Source organism: Podarcis gaigeae (genome assembly GCF_964106915.1).
Source record: "Podarcis gaigeae genome assembly, chromosome: 7".
Classification (NCBI taxonomy): Eukaryota; Metazoa; Chordata; class Lepidosauria; order Squamata; family Lacertidae; genus Podarcis; species Podarcis gaigeae.
In genome coordinates, this window is record NC_139683.1 from 26822359 (window position 1) to 26845635 (window position 23277).

Genomic DNA, 23277 nt, shown 5'->3' on the forward strand with positions numbered 1-23277 from the left:
TTGGCATTGAAATACTATTTAACTGATAATGCATATGATTAGGATTGCTAGTGTTTAATGTCCTTGTTTCAAACATTTTATTTATTTATTTTGCTTGTTGTAACAGGACTTTCCCTATCTCCTTACCCCATGCATGCCTCTCATGCCATCCCCTAAATCTCCCCCAGAGGGTTAAGGGAACACCCAGAACAGATTTAAATGAGGAGAAATACTTGCATTGACTGATTAGCACTATGTTGAATTCAACCCTCAGGCTTTACAATGGAACTTAGGTCTGAACTAGATAAACACAATTTGATCAAACTATTCCTGGACTGTATCACTGCATACAGTAGTTACGGGAGTCCCCCACAAAAAATAAATTTGTGTGTTGCAAAGAAGACGAGGCTAGAACCTCTCTCCCAGGTATCTGCTATGCTAGTTGCACAGAGTCTTATTGTATAGAAGCAATTTGAATGGTTGACTCTCCCACCTGCAGTCTGCAGTGGTATTGTCCAAAAAGCCATCTACTTCTCCATGAACTGCCAATAGGAAAATAAGACTGGAGCATTCCACCACCTTAATTCCTCATCATGCTTTACGAAAAATACTGATTCCAACAGCTTTGAAATCTAAAAGTGACTCTATTCTCTAAACTGCTATCTGGCTGCAGTTTTGTGCTGGCACAGAGATAGCCAATGTAGTGCCTTCCAGATGTTTCTGGACCACAACTTCCAGCTCCCAGTTAGCATTGTCAATGGTCAGGGTTGGTGGGAGGTGTACTGCAACAAAAGATTCCTGCATTGCAGGGGATTAGACTAGATGGCACTAATGGTCCCTTCCAACAGTACAATTCTGATATCTGGAGTGCACCCTGTGATCACAGAATGCGCTTCCATTTTGGCAGGTAGAGCCCTTGTTTTTTGCCAGTCCCTCTTGCCGACTGCCATATCCACTACTGCCTCACAACCCTCAGAAGCATCTTTTCAGGAGGCCTGGGGAGCTGCAGTATTACCCCCCCCCCAAAGGCAATCTATTGCTCAAGCAAAACTGCTTTCCACTTGTGAAGAATCACTATCAGATAAAACCCAATAAATTTGCAGCTTTTTCCAACCAGGGGCTTTCGTATGAAGAAATCAAGATCTTTGACTCCCACTTTTGTTTTGAGTTCGTAGATATTTGCCTTCTTTGCCTTTTAATGGGACCCAGTTGCAAAACTCATTTTGTATGTTGGAGTCCCTGTCTCTTCTTGAGAAGATCAGGGAGGAAAATATTAGATGATTACATTTTATAGTACTGCAGCTAAGAGCTGAAGGAAGAACAGAGTCCCCCCCCCCCCCCATAGATCTTCAAGTGTACCATATTGTATTTTTCGCCCTTGGTTGTTGTTTTTTAATAGTTTATCTACAAATGAAAGTGAAAGGAGAGGTATGAAGCATCTTTCAGTTGGCAGGCCTTATATTAGGGAAGAAGAGCGTTATGACAGATCAATTTAATGAACCGATTGATCTCTTCTTTAAATGATGTGGGAGTAATGGCTTTATTGTCCTCTGCATTTTATATAAAGGTTATATTTTCATTCCCTTGACTGAAGCATCAAAGAGAGAGGGCATAAAAAAAAAAATCCTGTTTAACTATTACTTATTATACTACTTTTTCTTCTTTTCCTCCCCTTATCCCCCCACCCCTCCTTCCTATAGACTCACATCGAGAATTCCTTCACAGGCCTGCTTCTGGATACGTGCCAGAGGAGATCTGGAAGAAAGCTGGTAAGAATTGTTTAAAAATACGAGCCTAGCAATTTGGCAGCTGTGTGCATTTGTTAATGTTCTGATATAAAGAATAAAAGGGGTGGGGGGGATGTGCTACTAATAAGCCAAAGTTTCAGTTAATAGTCTTAAACTGGAACAGATCAGAACACCAGAACTGTTTTAATTAGAGCAGCATCTATGTCTGAAGATAAGGAGATGTCAATATGGATTTTTTTTTTAAGAAACCCAGATAATAAACAGATCATTTTCAAGGCTTGTTTCACATTTCACATTTCCTTGTGGAAAAGCTACGGTTCATTCTTGAACATTGACACACATGATTTTTCTAATGGGTTAGTATTGAAATAGAATTTTGGAATTGGGCCTGCCTAGAAGTCATTGTATTGTATTTGCAAGATGTGCCTCTTGCCATTGGCATGTTCTTACACTTCGGATGGAAGCGCTTGTAGTTGGCTTGTAGCAGTGGGAAGGCATTGCATAATAGGCACAAGACACACCTCCAGACCAGGTGAGACAATATATGCTGCCTCAGTTAAGACTTTGCTAATAATCCCAGCAACTTCTAAAAAGGGATGGGCTTAAGGGAGGGGGGACATTAGAACAACCTTGATGTAGTAGAGCATGTGTGAAGAACCTTTTGTCCTTCAGATGCTGCTGAACTACAACTCCCATGATCCATGACCACTGACTGTGCTTCCTGGAGCTGTTCGGAGTTGTATTTTAGTAACTTCTGGAGGGCCAGAGGTTTCCCACACCTGGTCTCAAGTCTCAGGAATAAATAGTGTCAGTACCAGAGGCAGAGAGAGAAAGGCTAGTGTCAAACTATTCATTATCTCTCATGGGGATGTTGTGAGGTTGAGAGTGGTTAGTCACCCATAGTAGAATACCACCTTAAGTTCCTTGAAGGCAAAGTGTGAGAAGAGTGTAGGATGGGATCCTTTCTTCTTGTCCTCTTAGCACAACATCTTATCCTCCATCTTAAGCCCTTGTGAGTAGGCTAGTCTGACAAGAATCTCTATCTTTTCCTTTCTCCTCGGGCAAATTATTGCACTTCATTAGCTCATTAGTATACACAGCCGTTCTGCCAGCATCTTAAATCCAAACACTGTCACCAGCTTATATGTTTTACAGAATGCAATTAGCACTCATTCTAAGGGGCCACTTCATAATTATAGCCAAGCACGGGCACTAAAATTTGTAAGCAAGCACTCTGCGGATTGCTTGCAGAGTCTCCACATCAGCAGCAGTGGCTGCTAGACAGGTATAGAAGAAGACTTTTTGCAAGTTCCAACCAAGACTTGAAATATTATATATAGCTGCCATGCATACCACTATCATGGGACTAGGAAGGCTGCCTGTCGTGATATGCTCATGATGTCATGCATCTCCTCATCTCATGAACCTCAACCAGGGAAAGTGTAAGCTCTCTCTCTGCCCCACTCCTGCAGACAAACAGAATCTTCTCAGCAGAGGAGGCACCGATCATCATCTGAGAGCAGCCTTGCTTAGCGGCGAAAGCATGGCAGCACAGCTGCATGAACAGCACTCTCTGTCTCCTCCCAGAGAAGAGAGGAGAGCTTTTAAGATGTCCTCTAAATTTGCAATGAGCCCAAACCTCCAGAGTCCTCTAATGCATCTTCTCATTTCACGGGGGTGTCCATAGCATTTTAGCTCTTGAACTGCAAAAGCTATGCTGGAAAGAGGCAAGACTTGACGGCCTTTTCAAGGACCCAGTGTGCCTCACACCAGGCTATGTGCACACCATGCATTTAAAACACATCCAAATCACAAAACTGACACAGACTTAAAATAGATGTACCCATCCCTAGGACTAACATTTGATGATTTTTAATCCCTTCCCCCAGTTCAGACAAAGTGTAAGAGATAATAGATTTGTTTTTTAAACAACTATGTTCATTGGTAACTGTGCTTCGTGAGATAAAAGGCATGTATTTAAGATTGTGTCTTCTTTAAAAACATATATGAAAATGACAATAAAATTTGCATCTGCGGGTTTGTCTTCATATATTTCTTTTCAAGGGATCAGAGAATGTTTGCAGTTGGTAATAAATATTCAAGCATCTTGCAAATGTCCTACCAATTCTCTTTGCTGATCTGTGTGTGCCGGTGGGACTAGAATAGGAATGCATAATTTAAATATAAATTGCCTTATTTGCATATACAATTAGTCAAGCTGCAGCTTTGATCGTAAGCAAAAATTATTGTCCTGTTGCCACTTAGATAGAATTGTAATTCACCTTGAATATTCAAAGTAAATTAGTCCCTGTCTTGCATAGCTGCACAGTCTGATTTCTCTCTCCCCATCCTCCTCATTTATGGGAGGGTAATGTGAGGGCATATTTTTAACTCTCATAAAAATTAAGGCATATCTTTTCTCTCTAAAATTTTCCCCTGTAAAATATTATGGTTTCTTCTCCAGGAATTTTCTGATTAAACACATCTCTCTGGAAAACAGATATCTTTTAATAAATGTATTTTATGATCACTATCTACCTTAACATGTTTTAGCGTGCGTTTCAGTCTATTAAGAAAAATGTAGAAGTGAGGCGGCGCTAGCCTCACTTAAATGGGGATTTTGACAATAACGTTGGGGATATTAAAATGATTTGGACCTTTGGTTTCGAATGGAATTGCTCTAATAATATATATGGCAATAAATTTCAAGATTCAGAACAAGATTTAAAGAACTGTGTAACCTGTATTATGTACCTGCCAAAGTTTTTTTTTTAACTCCGCCCCTACTCGCACATCAAACTCTTTGTTACCCTGAGAGTAGTTTCATAGGCAGTTGTGATATGGCACTAGGGTGTGGAATTAATTTTTCTGGGAAGGGGGCAGTCAAGAATCCCAGTGGGTACAAGCAACCTTTGAATTACACCTGGGAAGCGTCCCTGGATGATAGCCTATATGATTAAAAGCACAATCCTATATGTTTATTCAGAATAAGTCCCATTGAGCTCAATGGAATTTGCTTTCTAGAAACTGTTTAGAATTTCAGCCTTAACCTTAGCTGTCCTCTAAGCTCAGAAACCTCACAGGTTAAGAGAAATGATAGCTGAAGGTAAAGAGAACTAAATTTATAGTTCTCTGGGATACTCTACATCGCGCTGTAACCACCGAACATTTGTAACTCTAATATTTTTATTCTACAGTAAAACATTTTTATTAGGAATCTTATGTTTTTAATTAAACAGAACATTTAATTAAGGTGCTTCTTAAGTGGGTGAAACAATTAAGAGCAAACACTTGAATGAAACATGTCATAATTAGTTTTAATAGAGTGTTAATTGGTACTAGGTTTGCCAAGTTAATAATTACTGCTTATTAAATTTTCAATTAATCATTGTCATTTTGCTTTGAATAAAGATGAAAATGAGATACACTAAATCAGGGGGAGGATAGTTTCCTTGTTAATTAGAGTAGTTGAGTTTTTAAAAAGGAAAGAAATAACTTGTTTCAGTTGTCAGTTGAACACGTGAAATCTTTCACTTCTCCTGCATCCCAAAAAACCTACCATAAACCCCACTGGCTCACTGATGACAAGTCATGTTATCCAGTGTGAAAAAGCAGACTGCATTATGTTAGATAATGTAGATCTAATCCTCACATTACTCTATAGCCCTAGTTCAGTTATGCATTTGAGCACATGCTTGTCTGGAACAATAAAGACTCCTGTGACCCCTTAAATGCTAACAAATTTATTACGAAATAAGATTTTTGTGGACTACAGGACACTTCATCACAGATTTGCTAATCTTTAGGGCATCACATGTTTCCTTTCGGAATTTCTGCTTCCTAGATGACTAACACTGTTGTTGTTGTGGGCATGATATTTTATTCACACACAGTATAGAATATAAATGTTTATGTCTGTGTTTTCTTGTTTTCTATTTTCTGATGTATTTCTGTATATGTTCTTCAATGTAAATCACTTAAAGACCTGCTTGGTGACAAGTGAGAAGTTTAATTTTTATTAAGAAGAAATAACAGTACAGTGGTACCTGTGGTTGTGGACGGGATCCGTTCTGGAGCTCCGGTCGGATCCCAAGGTCTCCGCAACCAGAGGGACTGCTTCTGCGCATGTGTGTGATGCTATAGAGTGCTTCTGTGTATTCACGCACAGCAAAACACTTCCGGGTTTGCCACTTTCACAACCCCAAATTTACGTTGCCCAAGGGTAACATAAGCCGAGGTGCTACTGTAAACATATTAGCAATAAAATAAAAACCATAAGGTGGTATTCTAATAAGTTTTATTTAAAGTAGACCCGTTGAAATTAATGAAGACACCTAAGGTACTTTCAGTAGCTCTACTTTGAAGTAAAACTTGGTTGAATACCACCCAAGTGCTTCTTCGCCAGGTTACACCTCTCACCTTGAGCACTTGTGCCCGGCTGGAGGTGTGTGTGCACGTTGAATTATTGGATTTTTGTGAGGCTTGAATATAGACAACAAAAGTAAGAGTTACAACCATTTCCCCATTTTTGCCTCGATTCCTCCCACTGGCATGTGGCGCTCAGAAAGTTCCCCATGAGGGAACTTTGGGTTAAAAACCCTGCCATGCAGTAAGTCAGGCAAGGCCTGAAATAATAGCCAATCCTTCCCCTGTTTACCTCTGCTTCAATTTCCTTCCCTTCACTTGTTGTTTCTGTTTCAAGACTGCAGGCCCCTTAGGGCAGGAAACTGTGAAGACTGTTCCATGCCAAGTACATCGATGACGCTATATATTAAATTTGATGGCAAAATAGTTAGGCTATATTATTTCTCCTTGGCATGCAAGCTTTCCACAGAGAAAGTCTCTGGTATGCTAGTGCTCCAAAACACTAGCAATTCCGTCCCATGTGCCATGAAGTGGTATAGTCCTTGAAGAGGACTGTACCACACAAACAGTCTGTTTTGATTGGCTCTAAGTAAGTACATTGGAAAGTAGGCAATAACCCAGTAACAAATCAAACCTAAGTAACGGAAATATGGTTTTATTATTGTGAACTAACTGGTGCGCCATATCTTAGGTTCCATTCAGTTGACGGAGGTTTGTCCTCATGAGGAATATCACTCAAGAACTTTCAGAGATCTGACTACTTAGTACATGGGACCATTTCCCCTTGACCACCACCCTTTTAATGTTCCTGTAAAGCTGAGGGAAATGTCTTGTTTTGCAGAGGAAGCAGTCAATGAAGTAAAACGTCAAGCAATGACCGAGCTGCAGAAGGCAGTGTCGGAGGCAGAACGGAAAGCCCATGATATGATTACTACGGAGAGAGCTAAGATGGAACGCACGGTCGCAGAGGCCAAGCGGCAGGCAACAGAGGATGCACTAGCTGTGATCAATCAGCAAGAGGATTCTAGTGAGGTAAGCCCCTCCCCTGCGGAAAAGGTCAACTCCAAATTCACTCCCAGCATGAGCTTAAGTGGGGCCCATTGCCCCATGTTTGAGTTCCCCTTTCAAAGTGTGTTTTCTTCCTGTCGTGTTTATTTTCATGTGTCTTTGCACTAGGCAAGCTGTTGATTGTAAAGAAAAAGCAAGAACGTTGTCTTAAGCAGAGGAAAGCAATAAGAAAAAGGAGGAGTTGAAAAAAATTGAGTTAGGCGAATGGTCCTTATCTAGTTTGATTTGGAGCAGATTTCCAGTACTCAAGGTGAGGTTGGTTCCAGCTCTGCTGCCTCAAATCCTTTTTGTAACTGGAGGTGGTCTGTGGTCTACCAGTGACTTGAACATACATTGGCTAAGACTACAATCCCAAATACATCTACTTGGAAGTAACGGCTTAGCCACACTTCCTATTGTCCCACTGCTTTCCTCCGAGTCTTACTTTGAGGTGCCCAGAAGGTGCTTGTGAGTTTTCTTTCTCTCATTCTACAAATCATCTCCCTGATGGTGTGGGCTCTGCAGCCTTCCCAGGTGCTCACTCTTAAAAGAAAGCTCAGCCAAGGGGTTTTGGGGAAGCAGGGGCTGAGAAGGCTGCAGACCACCAAGAGATAACTATACAATGGGAAAGGACACTCATTAACATACCCCTCAGTCACCACATAAGTAAGATGTAAGTGCAAACTCTGCCCCCAAAGAAAAGTATTAAAGAATTTCTCAAGACTCCTGAGAAAGAGGCAGTGGTAGTGGGGAAACATCGTCTTTTGCATGAGGTGAAGTTTATTTAGAAATATCGGGCAAGATATTGTTGTTATTTAGTCATTTAGTTGTGTCCGACTCTTCGTGACCCCATGGACCAGAGCACGCCAGGCACTCCTGTCTTCCACTGCCTCCCGCAGTTTGATCAAATCCTGCAGTTTGGTCAAAGGGCAAGATATGGCATAGCACTAGTTTGCATGGGGCTTCAGCTTTGTGAATCGAGCGTACACAGCCTTCAATACATGAGCATATGAAGCTGCCTTGTATTGTGTAAGCTGATGGGACCATCATGTCCACTGCTCCGGCTGGCAGTGGCTTTCCAAAGTCTCAGGTACAAGTCCTCTCCCCCCCCCCCGACTTACCGCCCCACCTTTTTTCATTTGTACAATGCTAGAGATTAAATTTTGAAGCCTGTGTGTGTGTGTGTGGCCTATGGATACACAGGCTTAAGTGCAAATGTGCTAGTTCAAGGCTGCATCCCTAAGCACACTTACTGGGGCATAGGCCCCCATTGAGCTCAGTGGGGGGGAGGGGTGTTCTGGGGGGGGGGGAAACTTACTTAAGATTGAATGATTAAAGACAGGGCTTTTCTTTTCTTTCTCCCTAGCCAGAGCTCACAGGAACTCAGCTCTGGAACCTCTTAGTTGGGCACCATTGCCTTTCAAGAAGAACAAGGGATAGTTCATCATGAACTCTGGCACCTCTTTTTCAAGAAAAATAGCACTGATTAAAGGTTTATCACTCATGTATTTTGATCCTTAACATATATGTTTGGAAACAAGTATAACAGAGGTTAAAGAAATGGAGGTGGATGTTATAAGGGCCAAATTACTTTCCCCTCAATAATAAATATACACCCACATGCAGACACCAGTGGACTGAAATATAGCCAAAAGAAATGCAGCAGTAGTTTAGAGTACAGTACACTGGTAAGAGTTAGGAGCATAGTCTTAGGGCTGACAGTGTCTCTCTGCTTTACGCTTCAAATTAAATTGTGTATTTTATGAAAAACAGTATGAGCATTCCAGTTGTGTTGTTTCAAATAGCTTTAAACTGATGAAAATAGCTTTTGGCAGAAAAACAAACCTTTATGTGTTATTTAGTGGCTAAAAGTGGAATTTTTCCCCCAAAGGAAGGTGGAGTCTGTGTGTGTGTTTGTGTATTGGTCAGCATAGGGCCAGGGTTTTCCTTGGGGAGCACGGAAGGAAACATGTTAGCAGAGTTGTGAGAATATTTCCTTAATTAGAATTTATATTTCAGCCACAGGGATTATGTGTAAAGGGAAGGACTAGGGGCATAGCACATGGAGGAAGAAAAAATAGAATCAAAGAGTAAATTAGATATAAAGATGCTTAACCTCAGTTCAGACTACAGCATGTCAACGAAAGCTTTGAATTTTTGTGGGATAAGGACATGTGGTACGCTATATTAACAGGAACTCAGAAGTGAAAGAAAGCCAGTTCTGAAGTGTTTGAGATAAAATGAATTCTTGTGTTTTTCATAGAATAAAGAAATGTTAAAAACCCATGCAGAAAGGGAAGTCTTGATTCAACACGCCCCAATAAACATATCTAAGTATAATTCCTTTCAGTGTAACGGTGATGGGAGATTTCATTCCTTCCTTTTTATGATAGTCTTTTCTCCTCCCTCATCCCCCCCCCAGCTGTTTACATGTAACAAGGTCTTTCAGAAAGCATGGCTTTTAATTAATTTATTCAATTCTAACTTAGAGATTTCTAAGGAGAGGTCTGTAGTGCTGACACATTTTACATATTTGTCTTATTGTGAAGGATTCACATGCTCTTAATTGTTTGAAATGGTTTCCTTAATGTATTCAGTGAGCTGGTAACGTCAGAGTGACTTGGGTTAAAAGATGCAAATTAGCTACTTGCCCAATCATGAAAGAACTGGCAAAAATCACAGGCAGATAAATCAGCGGCATGCTGCAATACGTATCCATTATTTAAGGGAGAGTAAGATTTTAATTGGTCCCAGGCATCTCCAGAGATGAAAGGCTATTGTGGAATTGCTGGGTGCCCAGAGTTTCAGCTTAATGTGTAGCAGATGAATAGGGAGGAGACAAAAGGAATTGATTTTCAACATCTGAAAGTTTTCTCAGGAAGAGAGTCTAGGAGAAGAAGTATATGCATATATTTTTTAGTACTTAACTGTTCCACTGAAGAATTAAATATGACATAAATTAAAATATAACAGCATTTTGTAGCTCAGATATGCCAAGGCAGTGTCTTTGTGAATGCAGTCTGCTATGATCATTAAAATACAGTCCTCTCTGTACAGATTTACATCAAGGACTTTCTTTTGTTATGAAAAGTTAAATCAGAAAGTTAAATATCTACCAGGAAGGAGTGTGTTTGATACCTGGAGGGATGCCTGAGGCTTTTGAACTTTGTGAATTGCAATATGAACTGACCCAGGCAAATGTGCATTTTGAAACTTATTGAAATCCAGAGAAGTCGGATCTGCTAGTGCAAAGACTTTGGCTGCACAACGAAACTTCCCCTCGCTCTCCTCTTCCCATGCATCCCTTCATGTTCTGGAGGGAATTTGAGAAGGGTGTGCAATGGCAGAGGGAGGGGAAGTTCTGTTGAGCAAGCAGAAACCCTTGAGCTAGTGGATCTACTTTCTTGGATGCAACCCTCTGTTAGCCACTGACTTCCTCAATTCCAGAATGTTCCATTTCAGTTCTAAGCTCCAAAATTGGTATCAAAATGTATTTAGAAACGTATATGGGGGTGTTTCTCTCTCTGACACTTGGGGCTCTCACTTTGCCACACCCCCTCTTCAAGCTGCAGAACTTATTTCCAGGTCACATCTCTCACTAACCCTGTTCCATGTCCTCTTCAGATGTATTTGTCTAGATGCAATGTGTCATTGAACTGTGACAATGCCTCTTACTGACCTGTCTGTGGGAAGAGAAATATCTGACTTTTGCATGGCTGGAATGCAGGAGCGATTTGCCCGGTGGGGCAGAGCCACAGCAACAGCCTCCCAGCAGGACTGCCACTTTCTATTTTCATAAGGTTTTAGCGTTTACTCAGAGTAGACTCCTTGAAATTAATGAACCTACGTTAGCCGTGTTTATTAATTTTGGTGGGTCTACTCTGAGTAGGATTAACAGTGGCTATAACTCTTACGAGTCCATGTCTTCAGATTGCGGGTTCTACGATTTAGTAATGCCAGCCTACAGAGTGATGATGCCTTGCATCTTGCTCTTGGACACCTGTGTTCTCTTGCTGGCTCTTATAGACTGCGGGTTGTGCAGCGTGATGGACTGCAGAGGTAGTCAGAATCCATTGTGGGAATTTTCTGGGGCTCTCCATCGACTTCAAAGAAGTTTTCCATAGTCACTTGTGCTATTGTTGGCGGAGGAACTGAGCCCTAGTAAACACAGGATACCAGCTAACTCCTGTTCCCTCTTTGTCATGTCCCCCCAGTCCACGCACACCTGCCTTTGTGCTTAGTTGAGCCAAGTAGTGCAAGTGTGTAGCATTAATTCTCCACTACCAGATCATGGGTTCCATTGGCTTGAGCATTCTTTCCTGCCCAGTCAATGTAATTAATGGATACTAACCTAAGAAAGGGAGGGCTAGTAACAGACATTAAAGACTTTTTTCTTTTACCGTTCATAGCCCTCATCAGACATTTGTGGAGAGTTTGGGTGAGCTTGGAGTGGGAGAGGGCAAATGCACAAGTTCCACCTCAGCATCCTCATATATGCTGGCTCCACTTCAGAAATTGCCACATTTAACACAAGGGGCTGAAGAGGACTTTTGAGCATGTTGGGGTAAACAAAGTTGGCTTTGATGCTTAGTCCTTCAGGCCATGAGATGGTTTGGACTGGAGCCGGCTTGCACAGGGATGTTTGTGGGTAGGACTTGCACACCTGCCTCTTCAGCCTCCAAACTTTAAGCCCACACTTGATTGCCCCAAATGTCTGAATAGGGCTTGTGATTATATTCGAAGCAGAATCAGGAATGAGCCACTCAAGTGCTCCCTCCTCTACTGGCCTGGATGGCTTAATCAAGGATATCCTCTTCTAATTAAACCATTGTTTGTTATTATGTTTGAATGGGGGAAAATATTGTTCAGGCAAACTCTCCAAACAGAATGGTTTGCAATACTCATTCAAACCATAATTTAATCAATTGCTTCTTCTATGGATCCAAAGATGAAGTAATTGATTAAGTCACATCTTTAATTAAGGGAGCTCCCGAATTTGACCTATTTCTTTCCAAGGCCAGACTACCAGACCACTTCCATAATTTCACTTGAATGAAGGTTGTGTTAACACGCACCTTAGCTTATCTTTGCTACTGCACGAAGCATAAAATTGACCTTTCTCCACAGCTTAAAAAAATAAAAACAGGAAAAGTTCCAACATAAATGAAAGAATTGGTCTAGTTGTGCTAATTGGTTGCTTAATTTCATTGGAAGAAAAGATGTTTTAGAAGAAGAACAACCCGTCAACAGATAACTTCTTCACCACTTCTTTATAGCTATAGAAAAGGCAGCTAGGCAAAAAATGATGCACTCATCAGAAGACTATTTGGCTAGGAGCCAAACCATGTGTGAACATGCTCTCCTTTAGTGACTTGCTGTGCTTGGCTTGGCTTTATGAGTTGTGCAAATGAATTTAAATAGTGAGGACGAATGGCTTAGTGAACCTACTGCCAAGGTTATTAGAAAAGTTAAAACATCTGTTTTCCTGTACCAACGTACAATGACACTGGAGAATCTTACACATACCATACTCTTCACTGCCCATGTGGGTTGTAGATTTTTTGCTAGCTGGAGCAGATGCTTTTCTTTTCTTCTGACATCTGTTCAGATAAAAACACAAGTGCAGCTGATCCAACAATATTATGTTGGGTTTATCTGCTTTGCAATTTTGCTCGGCTGTACGTTTTGAAAACACCACATCTAGCATCCCCCCATTAGCAGACTTTGGAGATCACAGCCAAAAGTGTGACACCTAAATGAAAGAACTCTGTGGAGCATTGCTGCAGTTCATATTCACATATTTATAGGCATTTGCAAAGTGACAACATATTAATTTATCACAGAACACACTTGGACTATATTTGTGTTCACATATTCAGAGTGGATGAAGAGTGGAGAGATTCTGGGGTTTCCCACATTTTTAGTGACAATTGTCTATATTGATAGACAATACTGTCAAAGCAATCAGGAAAAATTAAAACAAATTAATATATAATTATGTCCCTCTATGCACCGGCTGCAAAACAACAACAACAACAAAAACCCCAAGAAAAATGAGTTCAATAAATTCACTATAAATTGTTGCTGTGATTCAGGTGATTTCAGGTTTAATCTGAAATCAAGCTGGATTTGAGTTTGTTGGTAACTTCTCTCTCTTGCATCACTGGATTTTAAAAAGGCAAAATAATAACAGAATTGGAGCTGTCAGAGATGCACAAGGGAAACTGTGTTTTAATGCTCAGGATCTTGGCAAAGTCTTTTCTTTCTTTTTTGGCTATGGATTTTTATATTATGGATGTATGTTCTGTATTGTTTTGTTAATACTATTGCCTAATAGACGTTTGGCTAGACTTTGGCTAGAACAATAAACTTATGAACTTGGAACATAATTGTTAGAATTCTCTTTTAAATAGATTTTCAAAAGCATAGAAAATACTTCAGCTACATAAACACCCTTTAATATGTGAATTTATAATCATTACAGAAGATGAAGCCAAGACCACAAGTGGTATTAGATTGTTGCTCAGTTGCCTGTAGATGGAATAATGAAACAAAAACACAGAAGTGTGTGTGATCTAAAAAAGTCCTATATATTGAGCCATTTTTTACTATCTCCTTGGTGATTCTCTAGAAGACATAGGGCCAGTGGAATTGGGCAGAGCACTGCCAGACTAGCTTTGAACCATGTATCCAAAAAGGTCAACATGAGGAAATCCTTGGATTTTATGCCTTGCCCTTTCCAGGTTACGGAGATCCACTCTGCATTTCTCAATTTCAGTGGCCTTAAACATTTTTAAACCTGTGTTAGATGATGACCATGTAACTATCTGCAGCATCTAGTGTATATGTGTGACAAACCTTCCAAACCTTGTCCCTGTTGATTTGACATCTAACAACTCGTTAACTGATATGGTAGATCAAGCCATATCAACATGCCTAGGTTAACATTTTGTTTTCCAACAGGAACTGACCAAGTAACCCAGAAAAGTTCACCTGTTGTGCATCTCATTCATCCAGTCAAGGGTTCTCTGTTGTTTCAGATGAGACTGGCAGCCTGTTTCGTTGGCTTAGTTTGCTGGACTCAATGGCAATTAGCTGTCATCATCCTTTATCTACTTGACATCTACAATGAGGCAATGGATTACTTTGGAGAGAAGATCTCATCAAAGTGGCTAGGCCATTAAAATTGCTGTCATTTAAAGTTTAAGCACAAAGGGATTCATTTATGTAAGCAACACTAGTTTATGCCTGACATACATCAATGACAGCACAGCCTGTACTGAACTGCAGACTAATTACTGGAGGATATGGCCATGAATGGTGGCTCTACACTAACTTCTGCAAGGGCAAGTCCTGTCTCACAAACCTATTCGAGTTCTTTGAAAGTGTCAACAAGCATATGGATAGAGACAATCTGGTCCTCACCAAAGACTCCTGAGTAAGCTTAGTTGTCAAGGAATAAGATGGAGAAGTCCCATTGTGGATCGGGAATTGGTTAAGTTGCAGGTAGTAAAGAGTAGGAATAAATGGACAAGTTCTCTGGATGGAAAGATGTAAAAAGTGCAGTCCCATAAGGATCAGTATTGGAACTTGTACTTTTTAACTTGCTCATAAACAATCTAGAGATAGGATTGAGCAGTAAGGTGACCGGTTTGCTGATGATATCCCAAATTGTTCAAGTTTGTTAAAAACAAAAAGAGAATGTGTGAAGAGCTCGAAAAGGACCTCTCCAAACTGAGTAAATTGTGGGGTGAGGGACGAAGTAAGTTGGCAAATACAATTCAATGTAAACAAGTGTAAAGTTCTGTCTGTTGGCGCAAAATAAATCTTCATTTCACATATACGCTCATGGGGTCTAAACTGGTGTTGACAGACCAGCAGCAAGACCTTGGGGTCACAGTAGCTGGATGAAGACATCAACCCAGTGTGTGGCAGCTGTGAAAAAGGCACATTCCATGCCAGGGATCATTAGGAAAGGAATTGAAAATAAAACTGCTGATATTATAATACCTCTATGGAAATCTATGGTGCAGCAGCATCTGGAATACTGTGTACAGTTCTGCTTGCTTCACCACAAAAACGGATATTGCAGATTTGGAAAAGGTTCAGAAAAGGGCAACCAAAACAATTTAGGGCAACTCCCCTATGAAGAAAGGTTGCAGCGTCTAAGACTTTTTGATTTAGAGAAAAGGCGAATAAGAGACACGATAGACGTTTATAAAATTATTAGAAGAGGAGGAGGAGGAGTTTGGATTTGATACCCCGCTTTATCACTACCCGAAGGAGTCTCAAAGCGGCTAACATTCTCCTTTCCCTTCCTCCCCCACAACAAACACTCTGTGAGGTGAGTGAGGCTGAGAGACTTCAGAGAAGTGTGACTGGCCCAAGGTCACCCAGCAGCTGCTTGTGGAGGAGCGGCGACGCAAACCCGGTTCCCCAGATTACGAGTCTACCGCTCTTAACCACTACACCACACTGGCTCTTTTATGGCTGTTTGGACTTGTGTCCACATGAGAACTAAGCCACCCCACATTCCATTTGCATTAATTGGTCATTGCCACCCAGAGACAGAGACCATAGCTCAGTGGTAAGGCAGAAAGTCCCAGTTTCAGTCTGTGACATGACATCTCCAAGGCCAAGCAGCAGGGGATGTGAAAACTCCCTGGCCACGGCCAGTATATCTGAGCTTGGAAATTCAGAAGCATGAAACCTCAGCATCTGCAATATTCTTAGCTCACCCAGGAGCTGGTTTCCAGGGAGAAGGTGTAGAAGTGGGACCTTTCCCCAGGCATAGAATTGACTAATAACAGCACTTTCTGTTCCTTTCAGTGAGGTGTAGATAAGGTTTCCTCTGTAGCTCCATTGAAATGAATGGCGGCTGTGCACTTGTGGTATGGCTTGCTGGTTCGCAACCCAAGTATTTTATCACAAGCTTAATAGTGTTCTATTAGAAATCTCCTGCCTTTGCCACATTTATAATTTTGGAACCTTCTTTCCATTGTGATTATCTTTTGTTTGAAAATAAAATATTAAAACTACAATGAGCCCTCTGCATTCCCTGTAGATAAAGTGTAAGCAGAACAAACCTGAAACCACGGACAGTGAATCAAAGCCAGCTGATGATAGACAAGGAGTCTGTATTCCCAGCAATTTTAACCACTAAAAAACATCTGTTTCTCTGTGTTGGTAATTCCACCTTTTAAAAAGAGTTTTTAAAAGATGGGAACAATTTTTGCAAATAGAAGGGGGGGAAATCCCAGTTCATGCATTTGTAATTACCTGGTTTAGTCTGCAGGCTTAATCGGTATGAGTTGAGTTAGGAAAGCTGCATGCATCTGATTTCAATCTAGTGAGGAGAGAGGGAGAGAGCAATGAGTATTGGACACTTAACTATTCTTGCATCTGCCAAAACATTCCTGTGCCAAAAAGAGAGAGTAAATCTAACACGGGGACTGTTTTCTAAAGAAGCCACTTGACTCCGATTAAATGTTTAATTTCCTTAAAACAGTGTTTTGGATTTAGGTCTTTGTTCTTTCCTGGTAATTGGGATTTCTGTTGTAGTTTAGGAATCTCACTTATCGGCTGGCTCTGCTCCAGCCATCCAGCTGGCATTGCAAAGCTGGAGGAAAGTGAGCAGCAGGCATCCTTTCTGGTGGCTTCCCACTTGGCAGGGAGCGAAAGGGAGCAGAACTGGAGGACGCCGTCAGCTGGCGGTATTCTTAACAAGGAATTTGTTGTTTGGAATTAAACGCGAGCAGGGAATGAACTTCTTAGCATTTTTAAACACAGCCCTTCTTTTTAATAGAAAGAAATGAGATTTCAGCAGTACAACCGGGCTTGCTTGACCAGCGCTGTGGTGGAAACCTATTAGCATATTGATTCCATGTCAGGGAAGTCTAATGCAGTTTCCTTAACCCTAGGACAGTAGTCTTCAACCTTTTCTGGCCAGGGACCGACTTTTTAGTCCTTTGTGCAAGTGGGGACCCTTTTTTAAAATATATATATATATATATCTGTGTGTTCAGACCCAGAAACCTCCCCCCTAAATAAATTCACACATGACTCAAATTTTGGTTTGGTTTTTGGCAGAATTTAGGCCACAACTTTATGGATTATATCAAGTGAGTGGTTGCATAGGCTCTGATTCGACTAGCTCCCTGCCATGCAGGTAGCACTGACCCAGGGCACCAGCATAGGTCAGCCAAGGGTGAACACCTGGATAAGCAGAAAGCCAGGAATGGGCTAACTCCACCACCCAAATGTCCCCCTGGACTCAGGCACGGGCACAACCCCCTCTCAGGGGTTGACCAAACCATCGAGTCCCTGGATTCCTTTAATGGGATACCCTTCACATAGGGATGGCGAGAGCGTTCTTCCATCCCTATCACCTGAATCAGACCATATCCGCAATCTTACAAGTTGCAATAATTTGCTACGCAGCAGGCAAAACCCAAATGGCAACAGCCAATCAGCCAAGTGGGGAAAATTCCTGTCATGCCCCTGTCCCAACGACAGACGACACACGATGGCATAGCAAGGTCAAGCACAAAGCCCTAAAAATAGGGAGAGGTGGGCGGGTGTTCTGATGCACCGGCCCAAAGAGGAAGCTCAGGGTCACGTGCATGGGCTTAAATAGCTCCCTTGAACCATTTGAACTGTGTCCCATTGGCCAAATTGCACCTAGCTTCAAGGGACCTACCAATCGGGTGTTGTGGCTGACAAATAGAACCCACCCACAACACAGGGTGTCGGTTATCCAGGTCTCACCAGAATACAGTGGTGCCCCGCAAGACGAACGCCTTGCAAGACGAAAAACCCGCTAGATGAAAGGGTTTTCCGTTTTGGAGGCTCTTCGCAAAACAAATTTCCCTATGGGGTTGCTTCGCAAGACGAAAAAAATCTTGCATCCCCCCGCGGTTCCCCCCCCCCGCTTTTTTCGCCCTTTTCTTAAGCCGCTAAGCCGCTTATCAGCTGTTCCGCTGATAAGCCGCTTAACAGCTGATCGCTGGAAGCCGCTTGACAGCTGTAGCGCTAATCCGCTAAGCTGTCAATGGGCTTGCTTCGCAAGACGAAAAAACCGCTAGACGAAGAAAATCGCGGAATGAATTCTTTTTGTCTAGCGAGGCACCACTGTACTTGCCCTCTTTAAGGGAGGACCCGATTTGTATAGTGCTAGTGTTGCTATTGTGGCTCAGGCCATGAGCCAGTAACTGGTCCTGAACCACTGGTTGTAAATCAGTGCCCTAGGGTGGCTTATAGTTAGCAAAGGCCAACCTTCCCTTATATGCCACAAATAACCAACACGGTCTTTGTGTTGGGCCTGGGCCTGCAACTTTTATAACAGTGACGTGTGTAAGCATGGTTGCAAGGTTGCTGTAATATTTATGGTGGATTTGGACAGGAAGGGGAGAAATCTTAGTTTATTTTTAATTGCATGTCAACTTAAAGCTCTAACTGCTGCATGGCTTCAGGAGAACAAAGTCCCAAAATTGGGAGCCAGCTGCCCAACCTGTCTCTGAAGGAGCTTCATGGGCAGTTTAGTGATACAGAAGAGTGCTGCACTCATCTACAAACTGAATCTTGATGTGTCTGCTATGGCACACAGGTTTAAAGAGGCCTTTTAGAAACTCTGGAGAGTCTGTAAACATTTCTGTTAGATTGAATATGTTACTGGTTTTGTTTTAGAAAGGTTAAGCTACCATCCAGAAGATGTTGGATGCATGGGGTTTCTTTCATCTAAGCCTTTCCAGGACCGGCCCCACCAGTAGGCAGAAGAAAGTGGCTGCCTCGGGTAGCAGATACTAAGGGTTGGGCAGTCGGGCAGATCTATGTGTTACCAAGACTGCCCTGCATCAGTTCAGTTGCAATGGAGGAGGATGCCCCATCACTGGGGTTGGAAATAAATTCAACAGCCTGCACAAATGTGCTTTAAATGTATGGTGTGTACACAACTATACTTTTATATTTAAGATGTCCAGCATTTCTAGTTACTACTATTTTTATTTTTAATGGTGTTAATTTGGTTTCTTTCCTACCTGTTTATAAAAATATCTCACCTACCCTTCGCCATAAGGTCCCTGCAATAAAATATACAATTAAAAAACCAAATGAAAACATAGAACGTGTAAATCCATTCCAAATGGAACAGATCCATAGAAATACAGCAAAAAAAAAAAAAGGAGTGAGCCCCACAAAACATGTTACCTTACCTGTCAAAGACCAGGATGAAGAAGCGCATTGTCAGCGTATGGTGAAAGGTTTACATTAAAGATGCTTGACGCATCTCTGCAGGGAGCGGGTTCCACAATTTAACGCCTGGCACAGAGAAAGTGATTAAGTTTACCATTTGTGTGAATGTAAAGATGGCCTATAAAACTGGTCATTACTGAACCCTGTGTGACTTGGAATGGCCATGACTCGGTGTGCAGGCAAAAGGAGCCATATCCAGTCTGGTCTTCATAAGGGGAGTCCTTCCCAGCCTTACGTGGAAATGCCCAGAAGAGCCAACGGAGTCAGTGCTGAACTAGATGGGCCAATTCTCTGGATCAGTGTATTGCCACTTCCCATGGGTGCTTCCCCCCCCACCCCCCCAAAAAACACAATTAAAAGCCTGTGTACTTACGGCATATGGTGCCTTGTAGATAATGATCTATGGTCCCTCTTTAAAGGTCCCATAGGCAGCTGTTTCTCCCTCTACCCTGAGACAGATCCCTGCATTTTGGAAACTCCCCAGAGCTGTAAATGGGGTGAAAAAACAGTCGACTCCTTTCCACTTGGTATTACAATCTATATCTCCAGTTATTTTAACTAGGCCAAGAATAAGGGTTGTGATCCAAAGGTGCCCAGAGCAGAAGTCTCTTTCTGGAGACACTCCTATAGGCAGAAAGCTATCTTTGGTGATCCCCTTTCCCCTGCTCCCTCCAGAAAGTCTACTCTGGATGGTTGGTGGACCTCAGGAATAGCACCGGGGCCTGCAGAAGAAAAGGGGAACCGGCAGAATTCGCTCCCCTTCCTCCGGCAGCGCATCTCTACTAGATCCAAATCACTTCTGTGAATGGAAGGAGCCTTTCCGTTCACAGGACAGCAGGTCCAACCCAGCTGTTAGCAAGTATATTATGCTAATATTCCATAAATACTCATGTTGACATTCCAGCCAAATGATTGACATGCCTTGCTCTGTCTCTCTCTCTGTGTCTCTTCTACAGAGTTGCTGGAACTGTGGCCGTAAAGCTAGTGAGACCTGTAGCGGTTGCAACACGGCGCGATACTGTGGCTCATTTTGCCAGCATAAGGACTGGGAGAAACACCACCACATCTGTGGACAGACACTTCAAGCCCAGCAGCAAGGAGAGACACCAGCAGTCAGCTCCTCCGCAACGCCCAACAGTGGAGCCGGAAGCCCAATTGACACACCACCAGCAGCTACTCCTCGGTCAAACACCCCTGGGACTCCGTCCACCATAGAAGCGACTCCTCGCTAAGACTGAACCGCAGAACTACTAAAAACAAAAACAAACAAAAACGCAAAACAAAATTCCTCATCCTCAGATGCTCAAAGGTTTTTACTGAACTGTCACGTTTCAATACTGCAAAAGAACTTAAAACTGTATCTTGAGGTAGAAGTGAAAAGGAAAAAAAAAATACAGAAGGCCAGTAACGGGTCATAATGACTTCTTCTGGAAAACAAAGATACCTTTCCTTTAGGAAACTGAGAAGAGCAGATAATTTTAACACATACAAAATGATAGATTTGACCTCCTCCCTGTTATTTTCCAGTAGCTGGGATTTTAAACTAGATGACCTCATTAACAGATGCTTTACCAAACAGCAAACCAAGAGATTGCTAATTGCTGTTGAAAGCAAAAATGCTAATAATATAAAGTCACAATGTTCTTTATAACAATAATGGGATTTAATACATAAATAAAAAATGCGAGAGAGAGAGAGAGAGAGAGATAGAGAGAGAGAGAGAGAGAGAAATAAAGAAAGAGAGAGGAAAAAACCCTCAAGGGCATGAGCATTGGATAAAACAGCAGCAGACATATTAAGAAGAAGATGTATAGCGTCCGTGGGTTACTGACTGAACTCTGAAGGCCCGCATCAAAAACGCGCAGATGTGCAGCAGATTGGAAGGAGACACAGATGTTCATTTTTTTTTTCTTGTTTCTGAATGAAATATAATAATATCCAGGTCAACAGAATGAAAAATGGAAGATGACTTGCAGTGGGATGTAGGACTTACAGCAGCAAAGGGGGGGAAATAGCCATCGTACAAAACGGCTCCTCTTCCTTTCCGTTCTTTGTTTTGTTTTGGTTTTTTTTTTCGTTTTTGTTTTTGTTTCTTGTTTTCCTGTTTAGTACAGAAATAAGGACACCGCCTGCAGTTAATTAGCATTTTGGCAGCTACAACATCAACCAGCTGCCACTACCCCCCCCCCCGCCCCACCCAAAAAAATATAAAGCTTAAAAAAATTCCTTCACTTTTTTACAAGGTTCCACAGAGTAAGACAATCGGGTCTATTCAACCTCATTCATTTTTTGTATCAACAACGACGATAAAAAAAACAGTGACTCCAGCTCCAGAACCCTTCCAAAATTCTTTCCATCCCATCCTGTCTGGGTTTTTAATAAAGAAAAAAAAAAGATATATTAAAAATGGGGAAAAAATCTAGTAGTTCTCTTGGTGTTATAACACTTCTGTCCTGTGAGGTTTCCCAATGGTGTTTTTTCTTGTAAATGTGTTGGACAAATGTGAAAATGCATTGTAGTTAACCATGCTCACATTTAGTCTTCTTTATTACTAGTAGGTGAGAAACCTGTAACTTTCTATGCTGCTTTTATATCTGTATGTAGTAGTGATATTTCTCTAGTAGTTCAAAAGAGAGAAGAAATCCCCCCCTCTTTTTTTTTTGTTTGTCTTAAAGAAAAGAAAAAGAGAAAAAAAGCTATCTTTCGGAGCTGCTATTTCACTCTGTTATAGGGGAAAAAACTTAGCATGCTTCCTGGAATGCTAACATATTGGTGTTTTTGTAAGAGGGATGTACATAAATGTATTTTGCACTGTCACAAGGACTCCCTAGGCATGCTTTTTGGGGGGCTATCTCTTTTTAAAAAGATGCTAGAGCCATTTCACCGAGTTTATCTGTAGGATAGAATAGTGGTGGGTTCTTTTTTATTTTTCTTTCTCCCCCTTTCCCCACTTCCCCCCTCTTTTTTTTCCAAAATTCACTAATAGGGATGTTTTTTTATAAAAAAAAATATAAAAAATAAAACAGGCTATCATACTTTTGAAGAAAAGAAAAAAAAGCAGTGCATGCATATCACTGTAAGGTCGTTAGGTATTTCTGATTTTACAAAAGAGAAATAATAATAATGATGATGATGATGATGAGAAGAGCTCCAAATGCTGAGGTGTAGATTGACAGCTTTAACACTGCTGAATGCCAGGTTATATTACAGTATTATTACAAAAATACAAAAATAAAAAAGGGAAGTCAGCCAAAGACTGTTCTGATGGACCAAAATCTGAATTCTGAAAGCACCATTACTACTTTCCAAATGATCAGCAGGTTAAACATGTCCGACTAAGGCACTCATTTAACCCTTCATTGTCCAGGGTCCAGGCCAGAAACGACTTGTCACTTTTAAGCAGCACAAGAGGTGGCTGTGTGCTTTCCCCGCCAAGTCAGCGTAACAAGGCAGGTGCATTTAAAGGCCCCGCAGTGAACGTCATTTTGCGGCGCTTTTCTAAATTTTATTCCTGTTCTCCTCATCCGAAGCACTCTCAAAGGCAAGGCAATGTTCTGTGCAACTTGGCTAAAATTGGCTTGTTGGGCTTCGGCATGGAGAAATCCACGATTGGCTCTCCAGCTTGGCAGTGAGGCCCATTCGGTGGCTGTGGACAAAGCCTCCGTCTTCTAAGTCTAACCTACCTCCCATGATGGTTGTAAGGGTTATAATTTTCATACTGCGCCTAGTAATGTTTAGGTGCTTAACCAACCATAACCATTTCTGTGACTTGGATCTTGTTCTGAGATTCTTGGAGGAAGGGCTGAAGACAAATGCTACTCTTAGCCCTGCTTACCCTCTATAAACGAGAGTCTTCAGACCAGTATGGGCCAAACTGTCTGTACAATCC

At 41.6% G+C, this 23277-nt stretch overlaps 1 protein-coding gene across 8 annotated transcripts in view; it reads left to right on the forward strand.

Moving 5' to 3' along the window:
- RUNX1T1 (RUNX1 partner transcriptional co-repressor 1) overlaps nt 1-21380 on the forward strand; it is a 145065-nt gene extending 123685 nt beyond the window's left edge. For all 8 annotated transcript variants that reach the window (XM_083747797.1, XM_083747796.1, XM_083747802.1 and 5 more), the window contains 3 exons: nt 1680-1748; nt 6934-7124; nt 20345-21380. In XM_083747797.1, coding sequence (XP_083603923.1) covers nt 1680-1748; nt 6934-7124; nt 20345-20620 — 536 coding nt within the window. In that variant the 3' untranslated portion in view covers nt 20621-21380. The remainder of the gene's footprint in view (nt 1-1679; nt 1749-6933; nt 7125-20344) is intronic.
- Nucleotides 21381-23277: the final 1897 nt, after the last annotated feature.